We start from the raw sequence: 17,437 nt of genomic DNA on the forward strand, positions 1-17,437 counted from the left end.
TTTTTTATCATACATATCATACATGATATCAAAAATTATTTGTCAGAAGGCTTTCAGGAACCTAAACTGCAACATATGATGGCGAACAGAAGTCCAGCCATACATCATGTTCATGTTGAAACTGTGCAGCATGTCAACAAAGCATGTAAGAGAAAAAAAGACAAGAAATGAAAGCAGGTTTAAATAATATAGAGCTTCTAAGGCAGTGCAAACATTTCAAGAAGGCAGGGTGATGATAAAAAATGATGTGATGACTAAACAAAAAAAATTCTTTGTGTACATTTTTTCTTTTTAAGTAAATAGGCCTAATGTGAACAGTCTAGGCATACACTTTGTGTATGTTTACTGCAAAACAGGTACTGCAAAACCAGTATAGTAAGTACCACTACCGACTTTTGGTATCCATATTCTATAATTTTGTGTGTATTAATAACACTCAAACATAAATATGTTTGCTGAAATTCTGAAGACTTAAGTAATGCAGATGGCTAGCCAGAGAGCTAAAGCAAGGTTTGCATACAGTCCATAAATCCAATATCCCAACTTTCCTTTTATGCAATCACTTACCATGATAATATAAGGACAGTAATGTGTTTTTTTTTAAGATGAAATTGAACTATATGGACAAAACATTCAACCACAGTCAAAATGCACCCCTCTCTACTGAAAGCCTGCAACACATCATTTGCCTATGAGCCCATGTACTTTACTAAATCTATATCAAGCAGAGGGAAAATAATTGGCAATATACAATGAGCAATAAATTAAATTGTGTGCATTTTGGAGAACATATCTCGCTGTTCACCCATTGCATCAATTAGGCACAAAAATAATAAATGCATAGACTGACTGTATACAGATATCAAGTAAGTGTCTAGATTGTGAAGCGGTGACAACTTCCAAATGCAAAGCAGAAATTCCCATTTTCTTTTTTTACCCAAACTGAGCACTGAAAAACGAGGATGACGAATCTGAATGTTGCCCTCTAACACTAATTTCACTGCTCAGCCTGAAATGCTGCTGGCTCTTTGCAGTAAATAGTGAGAGTAGCAGTAAGGTAGCAGTAATAACATTGCACTGAATAGTCTCCTGGCCCTCAGCTGCACTGATCCCAACCCAAGACGTTATTGTAACACTCTTACTTTTCCTGCAACATTTATATCAGACTGTGTCTGTGAACCAAAGCTGAGTATGGTGTTTAAAACTGCCTTAATGGGACAGAGTGCAGACACTTTCTATGACACTGCATTTACAGCTCAATGTGACATCATTTCCTGTCTAGAGTGGAGGAGCAAATGAGCAGACTTGTTCTCCTCTTCATCTGCCTGTTCAGTTTTCACTAAAGTATGAGGCCAATCAGTTGCCACCAATCTGTACACACCAAGGAAGAACTGAAAAATGGTGGTAGTTTCAGAGCCGCATCTATTGGGGTTACTTTCTGTTTTTTTTTTTTTTTTTTTTTTTTTTTGTCTCGAGAGACAGTCATCTTACCTAATATCTCTTCTCTACAAAACCTTTCTAATTGGTAAAACAAGAAGCCATATAAATATATAAGTAATAAAAATAATTAAGTGAGGTATTTGTATATCATGCAATCATTTGAGAAAGAAAATAATTAATTAATAGTTAATAACCTTTGGTCTTCTTAATCATACTCCAGACATATTCATCGAGACTTCATATGGGAAGAATGCTGTCAGTGAGAGTGCTGTGGCGATACCCCAACACACACACACACACACACCCTGCCAAAAAAAAAAAAAAAAAAAAAAAAAAAAGCGCAATGACAAGATGAAGAGCTTGTAACCATGGAGATGTAGACTATAGAAAGTAAATCGTACAGGACACTGGAGCGCCTGCCAAGTAATTAGTCACTGGGTAATGAGGTGTCACTCAGTTCGCTCAGTGACAGTGGCGGGTGGGGTGGAGAGTGGGGAGGAGGGGGGCTGAGGGGTCACCTTCTAATAAAAGACTTCAGGTAAGAGAGCCTCGCTTCTCCCTGTCTCACCCACAAGCGCCAACTCCCACCCCCTCCACCCGCCTCCCCACAGGGTAAGAACACACCATCTTGGTCTGTCACAACTGTCAATGAACTCATGAGACTAACACATCCATCATTCTTATGGCTCCTTCAGCACACACACACACACACACACACACACACATACACAAACCCACAAAAATACTGGAGCTGCTGAGGCTAGTAACAATTTCCAGCACTAACTAACACATTCTGAGTGACAGAAAATAAATGCCATGATTACATATGAGAAATGTAAACAATACCCCAACATCTATTATGCAACGGTGTGCTGAGCCAGTGGAGGGCAAAGACTCACTTCCTGTGAGCGTTACCCGCCCACATCCTCCCTGGTCTCACAGAGCATCCGTTCATACAGCTGTGACTTGAGACTTGAGGTTCAAGACTCTGGCTCCGTCAAATTTCGCAGTAACATTAAGCAGACTCGGCTGTGCCCTTGATTAACCGCTGTGGTCCCGCCTCAACCAGACGCAGAGCCAATCGGCGTGCCCCAGATACTGAAAGTGGGTTTCGTCAATGTGGCAGTTCCCTTCTCATGGCTAGTGCTTTGATGTGGGTATTGTTGTTGCTGCTGGTTGCTCAAGGTCACATCTCACTTGGGCAAAGCATTCTGGTCCCTGTGATGATTGATTGTTTAGATGTGTACATTGTTGTAGCGGGTCTTGGTGGTGTCAATGTCGACCCGACGAGCCTCAGCGAAGGCCAGGAAGGTGCACAGGCCCAGCAGGTTGACCGTGGTGATGAGGGCAAACACAGATGCCCACGAGCCTGTGGCTTCGATCAGATACCCCGAGAAATACACCATCAGAACCCCTGCGCAAGAACACACACACACACACACACACACACACACACACACATACAAACACACCATTAGCCTGCACAAATATAGAAAAGCGGGCATAGAAATAATGGCAGCAAAAAACAAAGCACAGAATGTCTTCCATGTGATGGCTCAGCCCAGTTTTCCCCAGATGTAAGCCGCACAAGTAACTGCAGAAAAATGTCACAGCCCATCCCAAGTCCACCCCCGGGACCACTAACTGTCATCTTCTGTTCCCTCTATTATTCATCTGACACAAACTCCATTATGCTTCTGTGATGAAATATGCATGGCACATAGGAGCCAGCGTGACTGACAGCAGACACATAGCCCAAAGTTTGACTTCAGAGAAGCGGAGGAATTATTATCCTCAATAGATCATGAAAGGCTAAAAATTTTTATTTCAGCAGAACAAGAACTGCTTGTGAAAGATTCATTACAGATGCCCCCCCCCCCCCCCAAAAAAAAAAAAAAAAAAAAAAAAAAAAAAAGAGAAGCTCACCTGAGAAAGCACCACAGGTATTCATAACACCTGAAAAAAAGAGATGATTATTGATTTTAGGAGGTGGTCACCTACTCCTGAATACACAGTCATGAAAGACAGACACACTGAGATTACAGACAGCGACAAGTTATCTTGGTACCATAACTGACAGTAGGCTGTGTTTTGAGGAAAATACTAATGCTATTGGTAAGAAGGGACAGCAGATACTTTTTTCTGAGGTAAATTCTTTTCAGGTCAGTAGTAAGATAATGACCCCCTTTTTTTCAACAGAAGCTTCACTGAGTCTGTTGAAAACTTCTGCTTGGTCGCCTGGTTTGGAAACATGAACGTGAATGAATTGAATTTAACTGAATTTAACTGAATTGAATTGAACTGAATTGAATTGAATTGCACTGAATTGCATTGAAGAGCAGATAGACAGACTGGCGACCTGTCCAAGGTGTTTCCCCTGACTTTTGCCCAGTGACTGCTGGGATATGCTCCAGCATCCCCTGTGACCCTTACTAAGATAAGTGCTTTGGAAAATGAATGAAAGAATTAATGAATGAATGAAGGAAGAACAGATACACAATTAAGTATGGGATGTAATTCAAATTCAACACAGAATGTCCAATTAAAATTTTACTTTAAGACAAACAAAAATTCTGTCAAGAGCATCAAACAAGGTTTGTGTATAATGTATTCACGGCAAGGTTCCAGAAAAAAGGGAAAAAAATGACATACCAAACAAAGCTCCAGCACAGGATGGAGCGAGGTCTTGGACATTTACAGATACACCGCTGTAAAAGAGAGACATGTCATTTGTCATTTCATCAAATAAGGTGCTAAATCGATTCATCATCTTTCTGCCTCCTGAACTGCCTGACAGTGTAACCCATAATCAGAGTGAGAAATCTCAGCCATAAAAACATTAAATACAGCTCAACACAGGGAAGAGAAAATATATCTGTGCCCAGGAAATTTTATGTTAGTCTCTCTCTCTCTCTCTCTCTCTCCAGGTATCCATGCATTAGTATTTAGATAGATAGACCTTAGTTTATGTTAATCACATCCAAACTAATTTTTAAAAAAAAAAATAATAATGATGCTGCATGACAGAATAAGTTCTCACTTTGCTGTTTAATTTCTAAGAAGTTAATGGCTCACCAATGCTCTGCCTTTGCACCAGACAGCAGCCTGACACTTTAGTGCTTGACAACAAGACACTGTGGTTACAACATTCAACTAGCCTCTTGTTAAATGTTTGAATATTTCATGAACTACATAATAATCATCAAAAGATTGTAGAGTGATTGTAGTGTGATTCTTGTACTGGAGTAATCACCAATAAAAAGTCTAAAAAGCAATGGTGACCTCATGCAACCTTGATAGCCTCCACAGTTTGCACAGAAAATGAGCGATTAACTTTGACCCTCTGTGTTGCATTCGGGCGAGATGCACCATACTGGTGAATGAGATATGGAATAAACTGGAGCTGCTGCATCTCTAACAGTTATGGCTCAGTTCATACGATGCTGAAAAACAAAATGTGCATATGAACCAAATCCCTGAATGGTCTGTGTTCTGTTCACCTGCTCGTCTCTTGGCCAAAAATGGAGTCTGCTTCATCAGTTAGACTTGTTAAGAAAAAGGACCGGGTGCTCTTAGTGGGTCACAAATAAAGAGGGTGTTCTTTGTCTTTGCGGGTCATTGTGGCTATGTAGGTGAGGCTACACCTGCATTTCCTCTGCCAAGCAGTGATGAAAGAACTAAGAGTGGTCGAAACATTTAGGCTTTTTAATAGCCATTATAATAAAGGACTTTTAATTTATCCTCCTTTTTCCCCCTCCTTGTTTTTTTAATCATTATTTTTAAAGTGCCTGGAGTGCCTTGTTGTAGTTATATTTGTTATTTTACTATGGTCTGAGTGAGGCAATGGGGGTACCAGTACCTGTGACTGAAGGTGGTGAGGCCCATGGTGGCAGAAACAAATGCTACAGCCCAGGGGAAGGTGGTGGTGCTACATAGAAGTAGAGTAAACACACTGGAAACGCCCATGGAGAAAAACTGACCAGAAAAGACAAGGCAAGGATGGACAAACACAAACAGTACAACAAATTAAGCGTGGCAGCAAAGAGAACATTCATTCACTGTAGTATAAAATGAAAAAACCAAAAAAAAAACCAAAAACAAAAACAGGAATATTATGACACAATTAAAGGCAGAAAACAAAACTTGCACAGAAGAATACCTGCATCAACTTCCTCACAGAGGCTGTGTCAAAACCTGCTGGGACCAAGAGAGAGAAGAATGAGCTGTGTTCATAATTATCTTCTGTGTCTATTCTTCAGTTGTCCACAAGGGGTGCAAGTGAGGTTTATCTTCTGGTCTACCTTGACTGATGAGGTGGTCAGATAGACAGCCACTGAACAGGGAGGAGGGAATGGCCACCAACCAGGGAATGACGTTGAACACCCAACCCTGGAGAGAAAGCACAGTTTTTTTCTGGATTTAAATTAACTGGATCAGGAACATATGCCAAGTGTTCAGAAGTATTATTTGCTTTAAACTACTAAGGCCTGTTATTTCAGTCCTTCCAGTCTTGAGGTCAAATGAGCACATATTTTTTTATGTATTGGTGAGGTGGGTTGCATGGTTACCTTGGCATCAGGGAAAGTGTCCTTAAAGAAAGTTGGCAGCCATGACAAAAGTGTGAAGAAGGTGCTTGCTGTGCAAAGGTGTGTAATGATCACAGCACTGGTCAGGCAATGAAGAGAGAGAAACAGAAAAAAGGTAAGTGCAATGCAAAATTATTCACACACAGGCAACATCATACACAATATCCAAAGTTGCTTTGTATTAGTGCTAAAGGCGGTGTCTCATTTCTTTGAGTCTTTTCATTTGACTGGTGAAAAAATTTGAGTCAATGTGCATACCTAAGTCAATCACAGCTGGATCTAGTGATTTTCCTTGATTCATATAAGCAGTGGAAAAGCAAATAGTATCTAGCTGATAGCATCAAGACCTTGTGGGTATTGTCACAGCATCACAGCATCTGCCACTGGCACTTGACTGGTTGACTTTTAGAGGTGTGGCTCAGCCACACCAGGAAAGCAGTGAAAATAGGGCGGATAAGGTGCACAGCCATTAGTTTACAGTATATAAATAACCAGGCTATAGGGACAGACTGGGAGAAAATGGAAGAACTCTGAGACACTTACAGCGAGCTGAGCTCATCTCCTACAACTTATGCTATTTATGGTACATTATATTCATAATGCACCCACACACACCCACACACACACAGTCACAAATACACTTCCTTTGTCTTTATCTCACCAGACTGCAGGTTGTTTGAAGAGGCGTAGCCAGTGTCTCTTTGACAGTTTGGATTGAGATCCACCACTTCCCAGGGACTCCAGAGTGATGATAGGACCTGCAGGTATACATTGACACAAACTCACTGTAACAAACAAAGGTAAGTCCACTCGATTAAGTATGTGGATAGGGAGTGACAAGATAATAGCAGGTGGTAATACCAGGTTCAGAACCTACCTTCTCCTTTGAGTAGATACTTCCACATGCAGTATGCCCAGAGGACTGACAGAAGGCCAGACACATAGAACACACTCTCCCAGCCATACAAGTCTAGCATGAGGGAGCCAGCCCCTCCAATCACCAGTGTGCTGTGAAAAACATCAACAGAGAGTCACAAGAGACAATAAGTCTCCTCAAGTGCACCCTTATAAACCAGTAGTTGCAGTAAAAACAGTAGGGAATTGCATTTACACACAAGACCAAAATGAGCTGATTTTTCACTAATTCTGCATAAACCTGTAAAAGGAATTATGCAAAATTAATCCTAAACTAGAGTCAAGTTCCAATTTATTTGAGTGTTTCTGATATATTCAGTGAGCAGCAGTGGACACTACTGCTGAAAAGAAACTGCCCCTAATATTGCTAATATGCCAAGTTAAAACAGATCATCTGACCTGCTATCACATCCAAAATAATAAAATGTCAGGCAATTACAATAAAACTGTTCATACATTCTCTTCAAATATCTATATCAAAATGTATGGACGATGCATCTTCAGAACTAAAATTAACCACTGCAAAAGAAAATGCCAGTAGAAACATGATATCATGTGGAGTTCTGCATCACAGTAGGTTAAAAAGAGGATTACAGCAATAAAAGGTCTGACTCACCCCAAGTAGGATCCACTCCCCACAGTGCTCATGAGGAAGCCGCGCTCACTTTCCACCACCTTTTGAGAGCACAGACTTGCCAGCGACGGGTAGTGCACTCCTAAAGCGAAATGAGGTCAAGCACGAAAATTGGTCAATAGAGAAATCAGAGGAAAATTTAAAGGTCAGTAATTAGGAATTCACTGCCGCAAAGCACACAAAGACCACAATATGTCTGCAGGGACTTGATAGATCGGTTCATCAATGCCAATGACTCAACAAGTACTTGGCCAGATGCTGAGGTTTCTGGCTTTCAAAACTCAGTTTTCACTCTGAGCACTTTTTTTTGGAACAAAAACTCTGAACCTACTTGAGTTGTAAGAGACTTCCAAACCTCCCACCAATGAAAGCCACTAATCCTTGGTCTCAAGACAAATACTGTGACAAAGCAGTATGCATTCATTATTCAAGGAATAGTTTGACTCATGATATATCTCTTCACTACAGGTTTTAGATTAATTGCCTTTCTAATTAACAAACTTTCTCTCTTCTATTGTGAAAATTAGACTTCATTGCTTGGGTCAACTGTAGGCTTTGGTTGGGGCAAATGAGGCAGGGTGGTGGGATGTGCCAAAGACCTGTTGATGTTGCTACTCTGTTGGTAACAAACAAAGGCTCGAAGTCATAGTCAGTGTCTCTTTATAGGAAGCACAGTGGAGCAAAAAAAAAAAAAAAAAAAAAAAAAAAAAGTTTAAATCCTGGGGAGTTTTCAAAAAAGACCAATGACAATGCAAATGCACTGTACTTTAACCTAAAGACACACAGCTGCAGGCTATTGATAAAAGCAGCAGGAATCTGGCAGGTCCGGGCCTGAGCATTACATATAAAAAATGTAATGCTGCCACTTTAGTCACTGGCTCCCACAGCCTTTGTTGTCTTTGTTGTGCTTGTTCTCAAATAAAATCAAATTCATTTCTGAAGTGCTTCACACAAAATAGGCTTGTTATACAGTGCCTAACAAAGCAACAAAAGGCCACAAATTCAAATGGGGTATCTCTGTGTGTGTGTGTGTGTTTATTTGTATGCAAATAAAAAGGGGATTTGACTGTGGACTGTGTCTGGTTGCAGACACCCTGCAGGGACAGGAACCGTAGGAGACTGACTGAAACTGAGTTCTTAAAAATACATTGTACAAGGACTCCAGCATCCTACGAGTGCAGGGTTCAGGTAAGAATGAAGAGAATAAATAGCTCTGAGATGTATTGAGTGGGGGTGTAAAACCGAACTGCACAAAAACGAACCACTCAGTATGGTGCAAAACCGAACCGTAGAAAATGAACCATTCAAAGCACAATACACCCATCATATCCACTATGTGATAGCCATCTAACTCCACACTTAGCTGAGGAATTAATGAATACGCTGAAGGTATTTTTATGTTTGTTTTAAATAATCTAACTAGACTTTTGCTTTTGAAGAATATTTTTCAATTTCATATTGTTTCATATTCCAAATCTCCTGATAAAAAAAAGTTATTCTAGCAAATAAGACAAAATACAGATAACATCAGAGATGGACTGAACATTAGAAATTGTTTTTTTTTTTTTCTCTCCCTACCAGAATGATGACACAAAAACCACAACAAAACCGAACCAATGTGTCTACTGAATCATCACACCACTAGTTTTGCAGGGCATGAACATCTGATGTGTTGAAAGTAGAATAGAAGCCTTTATTGTCATTGTATACATACAATGAAATTGCAGGTGCCCTTCATGGTGCTGTTTACAATCAGTAACCAACGCCGGGGTGATGTGATCATGTTTCTTTGCACATGACATCTGTATTCTAGCAGCAGAGGTTTGAATAAGTTCAAAGGTTCAAGTGTGGAGCAGGTGAAGAGTAGCGCAGGGCAGCAATCCTCCCTTGACAAAACAAAGGCATGGATCACGCCCAGGCTGAAAATATGCTTTACGTCAAAGACTTCCTCATTCACTTTTCATGATGCATGCTGCCCTGATTCAGGCTCTTTCAAAAGCTACCCCTCTCACCTTGCAGCAAGCCCATGAGGAAGCGAGCCAGTGTCATGGAGAAGATGGGCTGGGAGCAGAAGTGGGCGAGGATTGGGGTGAAGGCTGTCATAGCGCCCCAGGCCGCGGCAGAGAGCAGGAGGACCTTCTCACCGCCCACCCTGTGCACAGAGAGCACAAACCAGTCAGCATTAGCTCAGTCTTTTGACTTCTGAGAGTAAATTACATCACAGCACTGCAAGTTGTGAGCGAGGTAGCCAAACTTTGACCTCTGATGGTTTGTTGGTTTATTTTCTTGGAATTTTGGATCTATAATAGTGGATAGTGGAAATACTGGATCTATTTACTGTCAAACTGGAAGCATTTTGAATGGTGCAATATTTGTTTTTTTTAGACATTGCTTAGTTAACTTGGGCAAACAATTTTGGAAGAAGTAAAACCACTCAAACACATATGCAGTTTATCTGTTTGTGATACTTTATGTGCCCACTTCAGGGTTAAATATTAATGCAAAGAAAATATCTAGCCTATCAGTCTAGGCTTTGTATGAACTGCCATAATGAGCAAATAAAACTGTCCCTGTAATGTCAAAGCCAGCAACACAGACGGTCAAACAAAACGCCAGACAAGCAGGAAGCTACAAGAGCCCTGCCTAACACAAAGACACACACATAAACATAAACACATAACATAACACATAACACATAATAAACACATAACATGCCAGGCTCACAGTTTACTTTCCTGCCAGTCAACATTCATATCATATCACTGAAAGATGCACATATCACGCATTCAAAACAGAATAACATTATGGTCAGGCCGCGCCTGTTATCTGTAAAGCTGGCTGACGCTCACGGTCAACTACCTACCTGTCACTGACATAGCCTCCGAAAACCTGGGTGAAGCAGTAGCCCCAGAAGAAGCTGCCCAGCACCATGCCAGACTCCCTCTTGCTCCAGTTGAACTGCTCTGCCATGCTGACAGCACAGATGGGCATTGCCACACGGGCACAGTACAGGAGGCAGGTCCCCAGCAGCAGCACAACTGTCCATACCCTCGCCACTGGTCTGCACAGGAGGGGAGAATACACAGAACTGATGTGTGTGTATGCGTGTGTGCGTGTCATGAAGTCACTACTAGCCTAAATTCCCTTATTATACTGCACTGCATTTTCCCCTCTTTCTTTCTTTCTTTCTTTCTTTCTTTCTTTCTTTTTTTTTTTTTACCTCAGTATTTTCTTCCTTGTATTATAATGACTATAGTGTACTTAAAAACCTGATTGGACCTCAGGTTTTTAATGCTTATTTCAGTTCCTGACTGCAATAGTGAATGTGCTTGTGATCTGTCTCAGGATCATGTGATGTGTGATTTGTTCACATCATTGAAGTTCCTTATGAGAAAACATAGCAGTTTCAACTGAAAACAACACATCATCATTCTCACCAAGTCTTCACTATAGTCATCTCTCGCCTGACGTCAGAGCAATATTTTAATGACTTGTGTGTGCAAGTTTTTCAGTGTGCGGTACACAGGAACTTCCCACAGTTTTGCAGCGGTATTTGAATAGCCTAATATCCTTCTAAAGTTAACTCCAGCATTACTGGTAGTTGTATTTCATAAGAAAAACGCTGTTTCGAGGTATTTTTTAAATTTATTCCAATAAAAGTTTGTTGTACTTCAATTATTTCAAACCAAGGGAGCCCATTTAAGGAAACTGCGCACTCAAGACAGCGGCTTTTCGTGATATCAAACAGGTTTTAAGTTCCTTCGAAGGGAGTGTCGTGTTGGCACAGCCTATCCCTTTTGGCCCGGTTAATATTGATAGTGACAATCATCATCTCATCATCATCATCATCATCATCATCATCACATGAAGCCACACAATTTGATCTATAGGGTCTAAACACTCTTGAATTAAGTGTAGTAAATTAAAATCCTACGCATGGCAGCTGGTGAGCTGTCATGCGTAAGATTTTACTTTACTACACTACTTATTCAAAGCAAATTGTATGTCAAGCCCTGGTTTATGTAGCCTTATTCCCTCAAATTCAGCAGTTGCAAGAAAGTATTAACTTGGCAACACTTTGAGTACAGCTTTTCAATTGGCATTAGGGGGAGGAAGTAGAAGAAAAGTAAATAATACTGAATTAACTGTCGATTGAAACATGGGTGAGAAAATGTAAGCCAGCACTGTTGAATGCATGTCTGTGGTAGGTAACAGGGTAAGGCTAAAAAATAAAAAAAAAAAAAAGAAAAAAGAAAAAAAAGAAAAGGTTACCTCGACCAGTTGGTACTCTGTTCAGGCCACTTCTTATGACATCCAGGCACCCCGATCTTGTCAGATGTATGGTTTTCCTTGTGACAGACCAAATCTGGATCACAGTTCTTGCCATATTTTTGAATAACTGCCATTCAACGCGAGGTTGTAGCAGCCTCCTCTCAACCCTCCTGGCTTTACTTCAAAGGCGCTCTCTTCGGTCGATCAATCACAAAAGTACACGGTGGCGAAACACGGCGCTTTAAAGCTCGTAATAACACGATCATATCTCGCCCTTTCGATTGGCTGTATCCATTAGCCCGACACGGAGGGAGACGACATGAATCGAACCGAGCTAGAGACCAGGCTTGTTTTTCCTGATGCTCTAGGAGGAGTAATCCACGTGTCAGTTTTTCTCTCTGGCGACGCAGTTCTCCTTGCCATCGGTAGGGTTAATCAGGAAGTGGAGAAAAGAAGTGATTCAGTGTTTTCTGAAGTACCCGCCTTTAGCTGTCTATTCAATCGCTACATCCAGAAAAAAAATGCTGCCGTGAACGCCACATAGGTCCTGCCTAAGCCTCTCCATCGTGACGGTGCAATATACAGAAAACCTGTCTTCCTATCGGGTTACACACTGCGAGGTGCCATCACTGTCCCTCCAGCGAGCACACAGGACGTACTCTCCTCCTGTCCTGTCCTTGCCAGGTGACGACGATGCCCTCCCCTCCCGCTGAGATGCTGCTGCTGTTGTCAGACGACGGGGCAGAGATGCTGCGCAGTGCCTACAGGGCAGTTTAAATACTCCCTGTGCCCCAGGCGTGTTACCAAGCAATCATTATGTAAGACCCTGCATTCAGTACAACTTTTGGCTTGTGTGTGTGTGTGTGTGTCCATATGCTGCTGCACCACTGACACTTGCAGAAGAAAGGGAAAAAAAACCAACAAAAAACAAAAACTCCCTCATGATATTTGACCGGTTTTAAAATCCCATTTTTATTGCAAAATAATATCAGCAAATAAAGCACATCAAATGTTGCAGAAGAGCTACTTATTCCATACATGTAGATAGTCCCATCTGTAAAATCTGTCCCCATGCCTGTGTACATGGACTAATCGCATTCACATCTTTTAATATCATATTTGTGATTTTATAAATTATAACACAGTATGAAACTGAGGCTGCATTTTTAAGCGTACAAAGTCACAGTACACTGGAAGGTTTGAAGCATCCCAGACGTCTTTGCCTTGGCCCTTGCCTTCATCTGCTGAAGTGCTCCCATGCTGTAGCCTGAAAACGCACTTTCATTTATGTCTTTGTTCGACATCTTTTTTTTTTTTTTTTTTTTTTTTGTAATGTTTCAAGCAATAGCACAATATGAAACTAAGGTTGCTTTTAAACTTACAAGGTCACATTACACTGGAAAGTTTGAAACTTACCAAGTATCTTTCTTTGGCCATTGCCTTAATATGTATGAGTAGCTGAAATGTGAATGTTTTTCTCCGGAGGGGGAAATAGTATTTATTTGAGGCAGTGCAAACTGAGCTAATCATTCTTCATCAAAACACAACTCAGCCCCGTTCTAGGTGGTCACACAGAAAGTGAGAGCCTAATTTAGGCTTCATTCACACCCTTCAAATCCAACTTTCCCTGCCAATAGACAGAAAAAACTAGTGTAACCGAAATATGCAAGAGGAAATGACATAAACTGAACACAAACATGTAAACAAATCATAATTTTACCGAGTAAAACAATGGTTTGTATGTCGTTTTTGTGTGTGATGATGTCATTTTGAAATGTCAACAATCCATTTTGCACATTCTGTTATTAAAGTATCAAAAAGCAACCCTTACAAAAAAGAAAAGGTTGTACTGTATGAGTCAGTTTGTTGGGGTATAAATAGGGGAAGTGTGTCCATTTTGTACTAATGCTCTGGTGTGTTTTCACTTAATGTCCTCATTTTGGGTCTTCAATTGTTCCCTTGCTGAGGTCTGTCATCTTAGGATACTTTACTTTCTTCTGGTCAAGTTCGTTCTGAGCCCACAGCAGCAGCTTCAGGAGCTTGGCCAATTTGGGTGTTGACTCTCTGTTCTCATAGTCTAGCACTGACTGATTCACTTCACTCCATACCTGAAAGAGAAAGAGAAACTGACATTTGACTCCTCCATACTTCATCTCAACACTTCCACACAGTGAATTATTAGCAAATGCTCCTACCAATTGATAAGCTATACCTTAAGTAATCCCAAGCTTTGACCTCACCTTCTGTCTCTGCATCATGTTGAGCAGATCCCCAAAGGGTGATTCCTCGGGGTTGTCAAATGCCAGCAGGGCCAGTGTCCTCTCCATCTCAGTCAGACACTCTCGACTCTCCTCGCCTTGCTCTGCTAACTGGGACTGAGCAAACTCGAGGGCCGCCTCGGTCTCCCTCAAGCGAATCAGCTCGATCAAATGCTGCTGCTGCACATGTAACATTCAGGGAGATAACATGAAGGCTTTGTAAAAAAGGAGAGGCAAGATGCTATATTTGACACTGCAAAAAGGTCTCCCAATGAGAGGCCTTTTACTTTACCTGTAGGTGAAAGTAAAGGTAACGGTTGGTGTCTAGCAGTTCTGGGTGCAGGCTGTTGATGAGAGCAATGGCATCTTGGATCTGTCCCTTAAGGATCATCTCTCTGATTTTAATTCTTTCATCTAGAGAGTCCAGGTCCACGCTGGGCTCAATCCCAGACTCCATGCGAAACTTCTCCGCTGCTTCTTTGAAACCCTCTGTTTAAACGAAACAATGGATGAATCAATGCATGCTCCTGCTAATTCAACAATCAAACGCCAACTGTGTCCATATAACTTTTCTTCCTTATACAAGACAACTAAAACGTAAATAAATAAACAAGTGATGAAAATGGAGTCCCCCCCCCTTCACATCAAAGCCAAAATAAGTGGATCCGTACTACACCTGTAACAAGATAGTTCATGATGAGCCTATTCATATCAGCTCTCTGAATGTGGACATTATTCAGCTTGTCCATCCACTCTTCCCTGGTGATGTCCTCCGGCTTCTCCGCGTAACTCATTATGACAGATCCTACAAAGTAAAGTACTGAATATTACTGCCGTGGGTCGACATAAGGATTTAAGTTGAACAGACAAGCTACCCTGTGTCTTGGAGATACTGAACCGCGACCCCATGGTAAAGAATATTTTCCCAAAACGAATAAATAGCGTTTCTTAAATGAGGTTTTCAATTTGAGAGCAACACGACACCGGAAATCCAAACATGCAGTTAGGCCCTCGACAAAAACACAACATTGGAGCCTGACTGTCGTCAACACGAACCAAAACAAAGCCATCTTGTGTCCTTCAGGGCATGTATACAGAGTAGAAATGTCACGCCAGTGTCTAGTTCGGTTTTATTGTCTCTTATTGATATTTCCCAGCAACTCTATGCAAATATCATGGTTATTTTTATTCACAATACCTGAAAAAATGCCGCAACTCCCAGCAGCAGCTAGCAGGCTAGCAGAGAGGGCGCACCTGAAAACTCGCGATAGTCCAAAGAACCAGATGGGATTTCATTACTCCTCTCGTGATTGGTTAAAGCTACCGTGACGTTTGGCGTCGTAGAATCCGGAAGTAATAGGCACGGATGAGTGGTTGGACGTTTTGTTGAGTGTAAATAACCTATGTAAATTAAGTACATAATGAAAAAAAAAAAAAAAATGTATTCCAGTAACTGTATTGAGCTTTTCATTATTATTATTAACACCTGAACACATCGCTAAATATAGTTGGGAACATGACAGGCAGACTTCAAATAAATAAATAAATAAATAAATAAATAAATAAATAAATAAATAAATAAAAATAGCTTTGATTAACAACAGAAAGGAAAGAAGAAGCTAAATTGGCTGTCATAATGCATACACAAATGTGAGATTGCACACCTACATACAGACAGGTGACAAAGAGCTCTACTTGAGTGATGGAACTCCACTCTTACACAAAATATTCCCTCATTTGGTGTTTTGATGATGGTGGTGGAGGACACTGTCACACATCAGCCCAAAATCTCCCATAGGTGTTGAGCTTGGTTGGGATGTGGTGACTCATCTTCATCCTCATCAAAGCATTCAGTGAGCCCTCGTGCCCTGTGGGTGTGGGCGCTGTCATCCTGGAAGAGACCTCTCCCATCAGGGTAGAAATGTTTCTTTATAGGATAAAGGTGACACTCAAAATGTCTTGATTTGCAGTGAGCAGGGCTCCGGCACTCAGGCCTGTCCCGTTCTCTTGGTGGACATCACACATGCACTCACCCTCTGGCTGCTCACACACTGCATCTCAACTCTAATGTCTGTCTCCTATGTACATGTGTCTTTTGGAAGAATGGAGATCCATCCCTCCAGTGGAGCTCCAGTGAATTTTAGAGTCATGTGCCAGTGTGCTTTATGTTGATTTTTCCTTTAATTTGTCACCCATCTGGAGTGTTTCAGTTTTTAGTTAGGCCTACATATAATCAGCTGCATTTATCTTAATTTTAACTTCAAATAAACAACACGTTAAATAATCCTAGATTCATGCCTCCTTATTGTTAGGGGTTTTGTCCATTTTGCTCATCCATGAAATCACAGAAGAGAGCAGAAATGGCACAATAAGCTGTAGGCCTACATACATAAAAAAGGCTTATTTGGAGGGTCTTCCCATATCGGTTTTTTACTTGAGAAAGTGTAACTGTCTTGAGAACATGCTGCTGGTTTGTCTTACTAGAGAATCTCTTGGTTTTTTGGCATGCTCGTTTAACCCTTCTATTATGTTTGACCCCAGTAAATGCTTAACGCCTCTAAACACACTTCTCTTGTTTTGTTTTTTGCTTCATATTTCATGACTTCTCCTAATTTAATGAGAACATTTGGTAAAACATTACATTAACATGATATATTTTCAATGTCCTGTACACATTTTGTATGCATCAGTGTTTATTTGGGGTTTTTTAAGCTTTATGAATCATATAAGAAATATCAACATTTTACACAAATTTGTATAAGTTGTTTTGGATGACACTGAGGAAAGATACCACTTATAATCTTCCAATTTTCCCTGTTTTCAGGCCCTAACCAAACATAATCACCCCTGCAGTAGTGAGAGAACCAGTCCAGTTCATATGGCATTTGTGAGGGAAAAATAGGCTACGATTCCCATGTATGTTTTGTTTTATTTAAAGGGACATTTAGATAGTCAACAAGACACATTTAGTACCTGAGTTTTCCGGGGGTTTAAATTGCTGGGGTTAGATTGACCCAATTTGATAAAGCATGTTACTAAATGTGAAGGTAACAGGAGGGTTAAAATTTCGGTTGAAATTTCTACATTGCACTGCATTATTTTCCAAAAATCCTCAAAAGGCAAGCAAAAGAAACAATGGTCCTGAATACTTCCTGTGTGGAATCTTAAGGCTTTTTTAAAGACATTTTTTTTTTTAAGTTTCCAAATAAATCTTTAGTAGCCTATTTTTTTTTTCTGCACATGGATGAAAACCAGTTCAAAATGCTCTATGTGTCGCAACGTTGTCATGAGGTGTTGCTATTATTTTTCTACACCATAAAATTGTATTTATT

General features: G+C 40.7%; 2 protein-coding genes across 3 annotated transcripts; both read right to left on the reverse strand.

Annotated features, from left to right (window-relative positions):
- Window positions 1-294: 294 nt before the first annotated feature.
- On the reverse strand, window positions 295-12,516 carry slc17a9b (solute carrier family 17 member 9b). 2 transcript variants are annotated; one of them, XM_030056481.1, is made up of 13 exons: window positions 11,848-12,516; window positions 10,439-10,636; window positions 9,588-9,727; window positions 7,558-7,657; window positions 6,904-7,034; window positions 6,688-6,784; window positions 6,009-6,105; window positions 5,742-5,829; window positions 5,600-5,637; window positions 5,300-5,415; window positions 4,093-4,148; window positions 3,367-3,396; window positions 295-2,854 (listed from the first exon to the last, which is right to left on the reverse strand). In XM_030056481.1, the coding sequence occupies exons 1-13, from the start codon at window positions 11,979-11,981 to the stop codon at window positions 2,676-2,678; spliced, it is 1,404 nt and encodes a 467-aa protein (XP_029912341.1). In that variant the 5' UTR covers window positions 11,982-12,516; the 3' UTR covers window positions 295-2,675. The 2 variants fall into 2 exon arrangements, with proteins under 2 accessions (XP_029912341.1, XP_029912342.1); XM_030056482.1 differs by having other exon boundaries at window positions 5,600-5,634; window positions 11,848-12,515.
- A 285-nt stretch (window positions 12,517-12,801) lies between these two features.
- LOC115362529 (glucose-induced degradation protein 8-B homolog) lies at window positions 12,802-15,426 on the reverse strand. The gene is made up of 5 exons (XM_030056488.1): window positions 15,304-15,426; window positions 14,782-14,910; window positions 14,398-14,594; window positions 14,088-14,285; window positions 12,802-13,955 (listed from the first exon to the last, which is right to left on the reverse strand). Exons 2-5 carry the CDS (start codon window positions 14,897-14,899, stop codon window positions 13,782-13,784), a joined length of 687 nt encoding a protein of 228 aa, XP_029912348.1. The 5' UTR covers window positions 14,900-14,910; window positions 15,304-15,426; the 3' UTR covers window positions 12,802-13,781.
- Between the last annotated feature and the right edge of the window lie 2,011 nt (window positions 15,427-17,437).

Source organism: Myripristis murdjan, chromosome 7, assembly GCF_902150065.1.
Source record: "Myripristis murdjan chromosome 7, fMyrMur1.1, whole genome shotgun sequence".
In the NCBI taxonomy this organism is placed as follows: domain Eukaryota; kingdom Metazoa; phylum Chordata; class Actinopteri; order Holocentriformes; family Holocentridae; genus Myripristis; species Myripristis murdjan.

Coding starts and splice junctions, on each gene's coding strand:
- LOC115362529 (XM_030056488.1), bottom strand. CDS start 14,899: ATGAGTTACGCGGAGAAGCCGGAGGACATCACCAGGGAAGAGTGGATG. Junction 14,595..14,781: donor CATGAACTATCTTGTTACAG/GTGTAGTACGGA, acceptor TCGTTTAAACAG/AGGGTTTCAAAGAAGCAGCG. Junction 13,956..14,087: donor ACATGATGCAGAGACAGAAG/GTGAGGTCAAAG, acceptor TTTCTCTTTCAG/GTATGGAGTGAAGTGAATCA.
- slc17a9b (XM_030056481.1), bottom strand. CDS start 11,981: ATGGCAGTTATTCAAAAATATGGCAAGAACTGTGATCCAGATTTGGTC. Junction 7,035..7,557: donor GGGAGTGGATCCTACTTGGG/GTGAGTCAGACC, acceptor TGTTTTTCACAG/CACACTGGTGATTGGAGGGG. Junction 3,397..4,092: donor CTGTGCTGGAGCTTTGTTTG/GTATGTCATTTT, acceptor TCTTTTTTTCAG/GTGTTATGAATACCTGTGGT.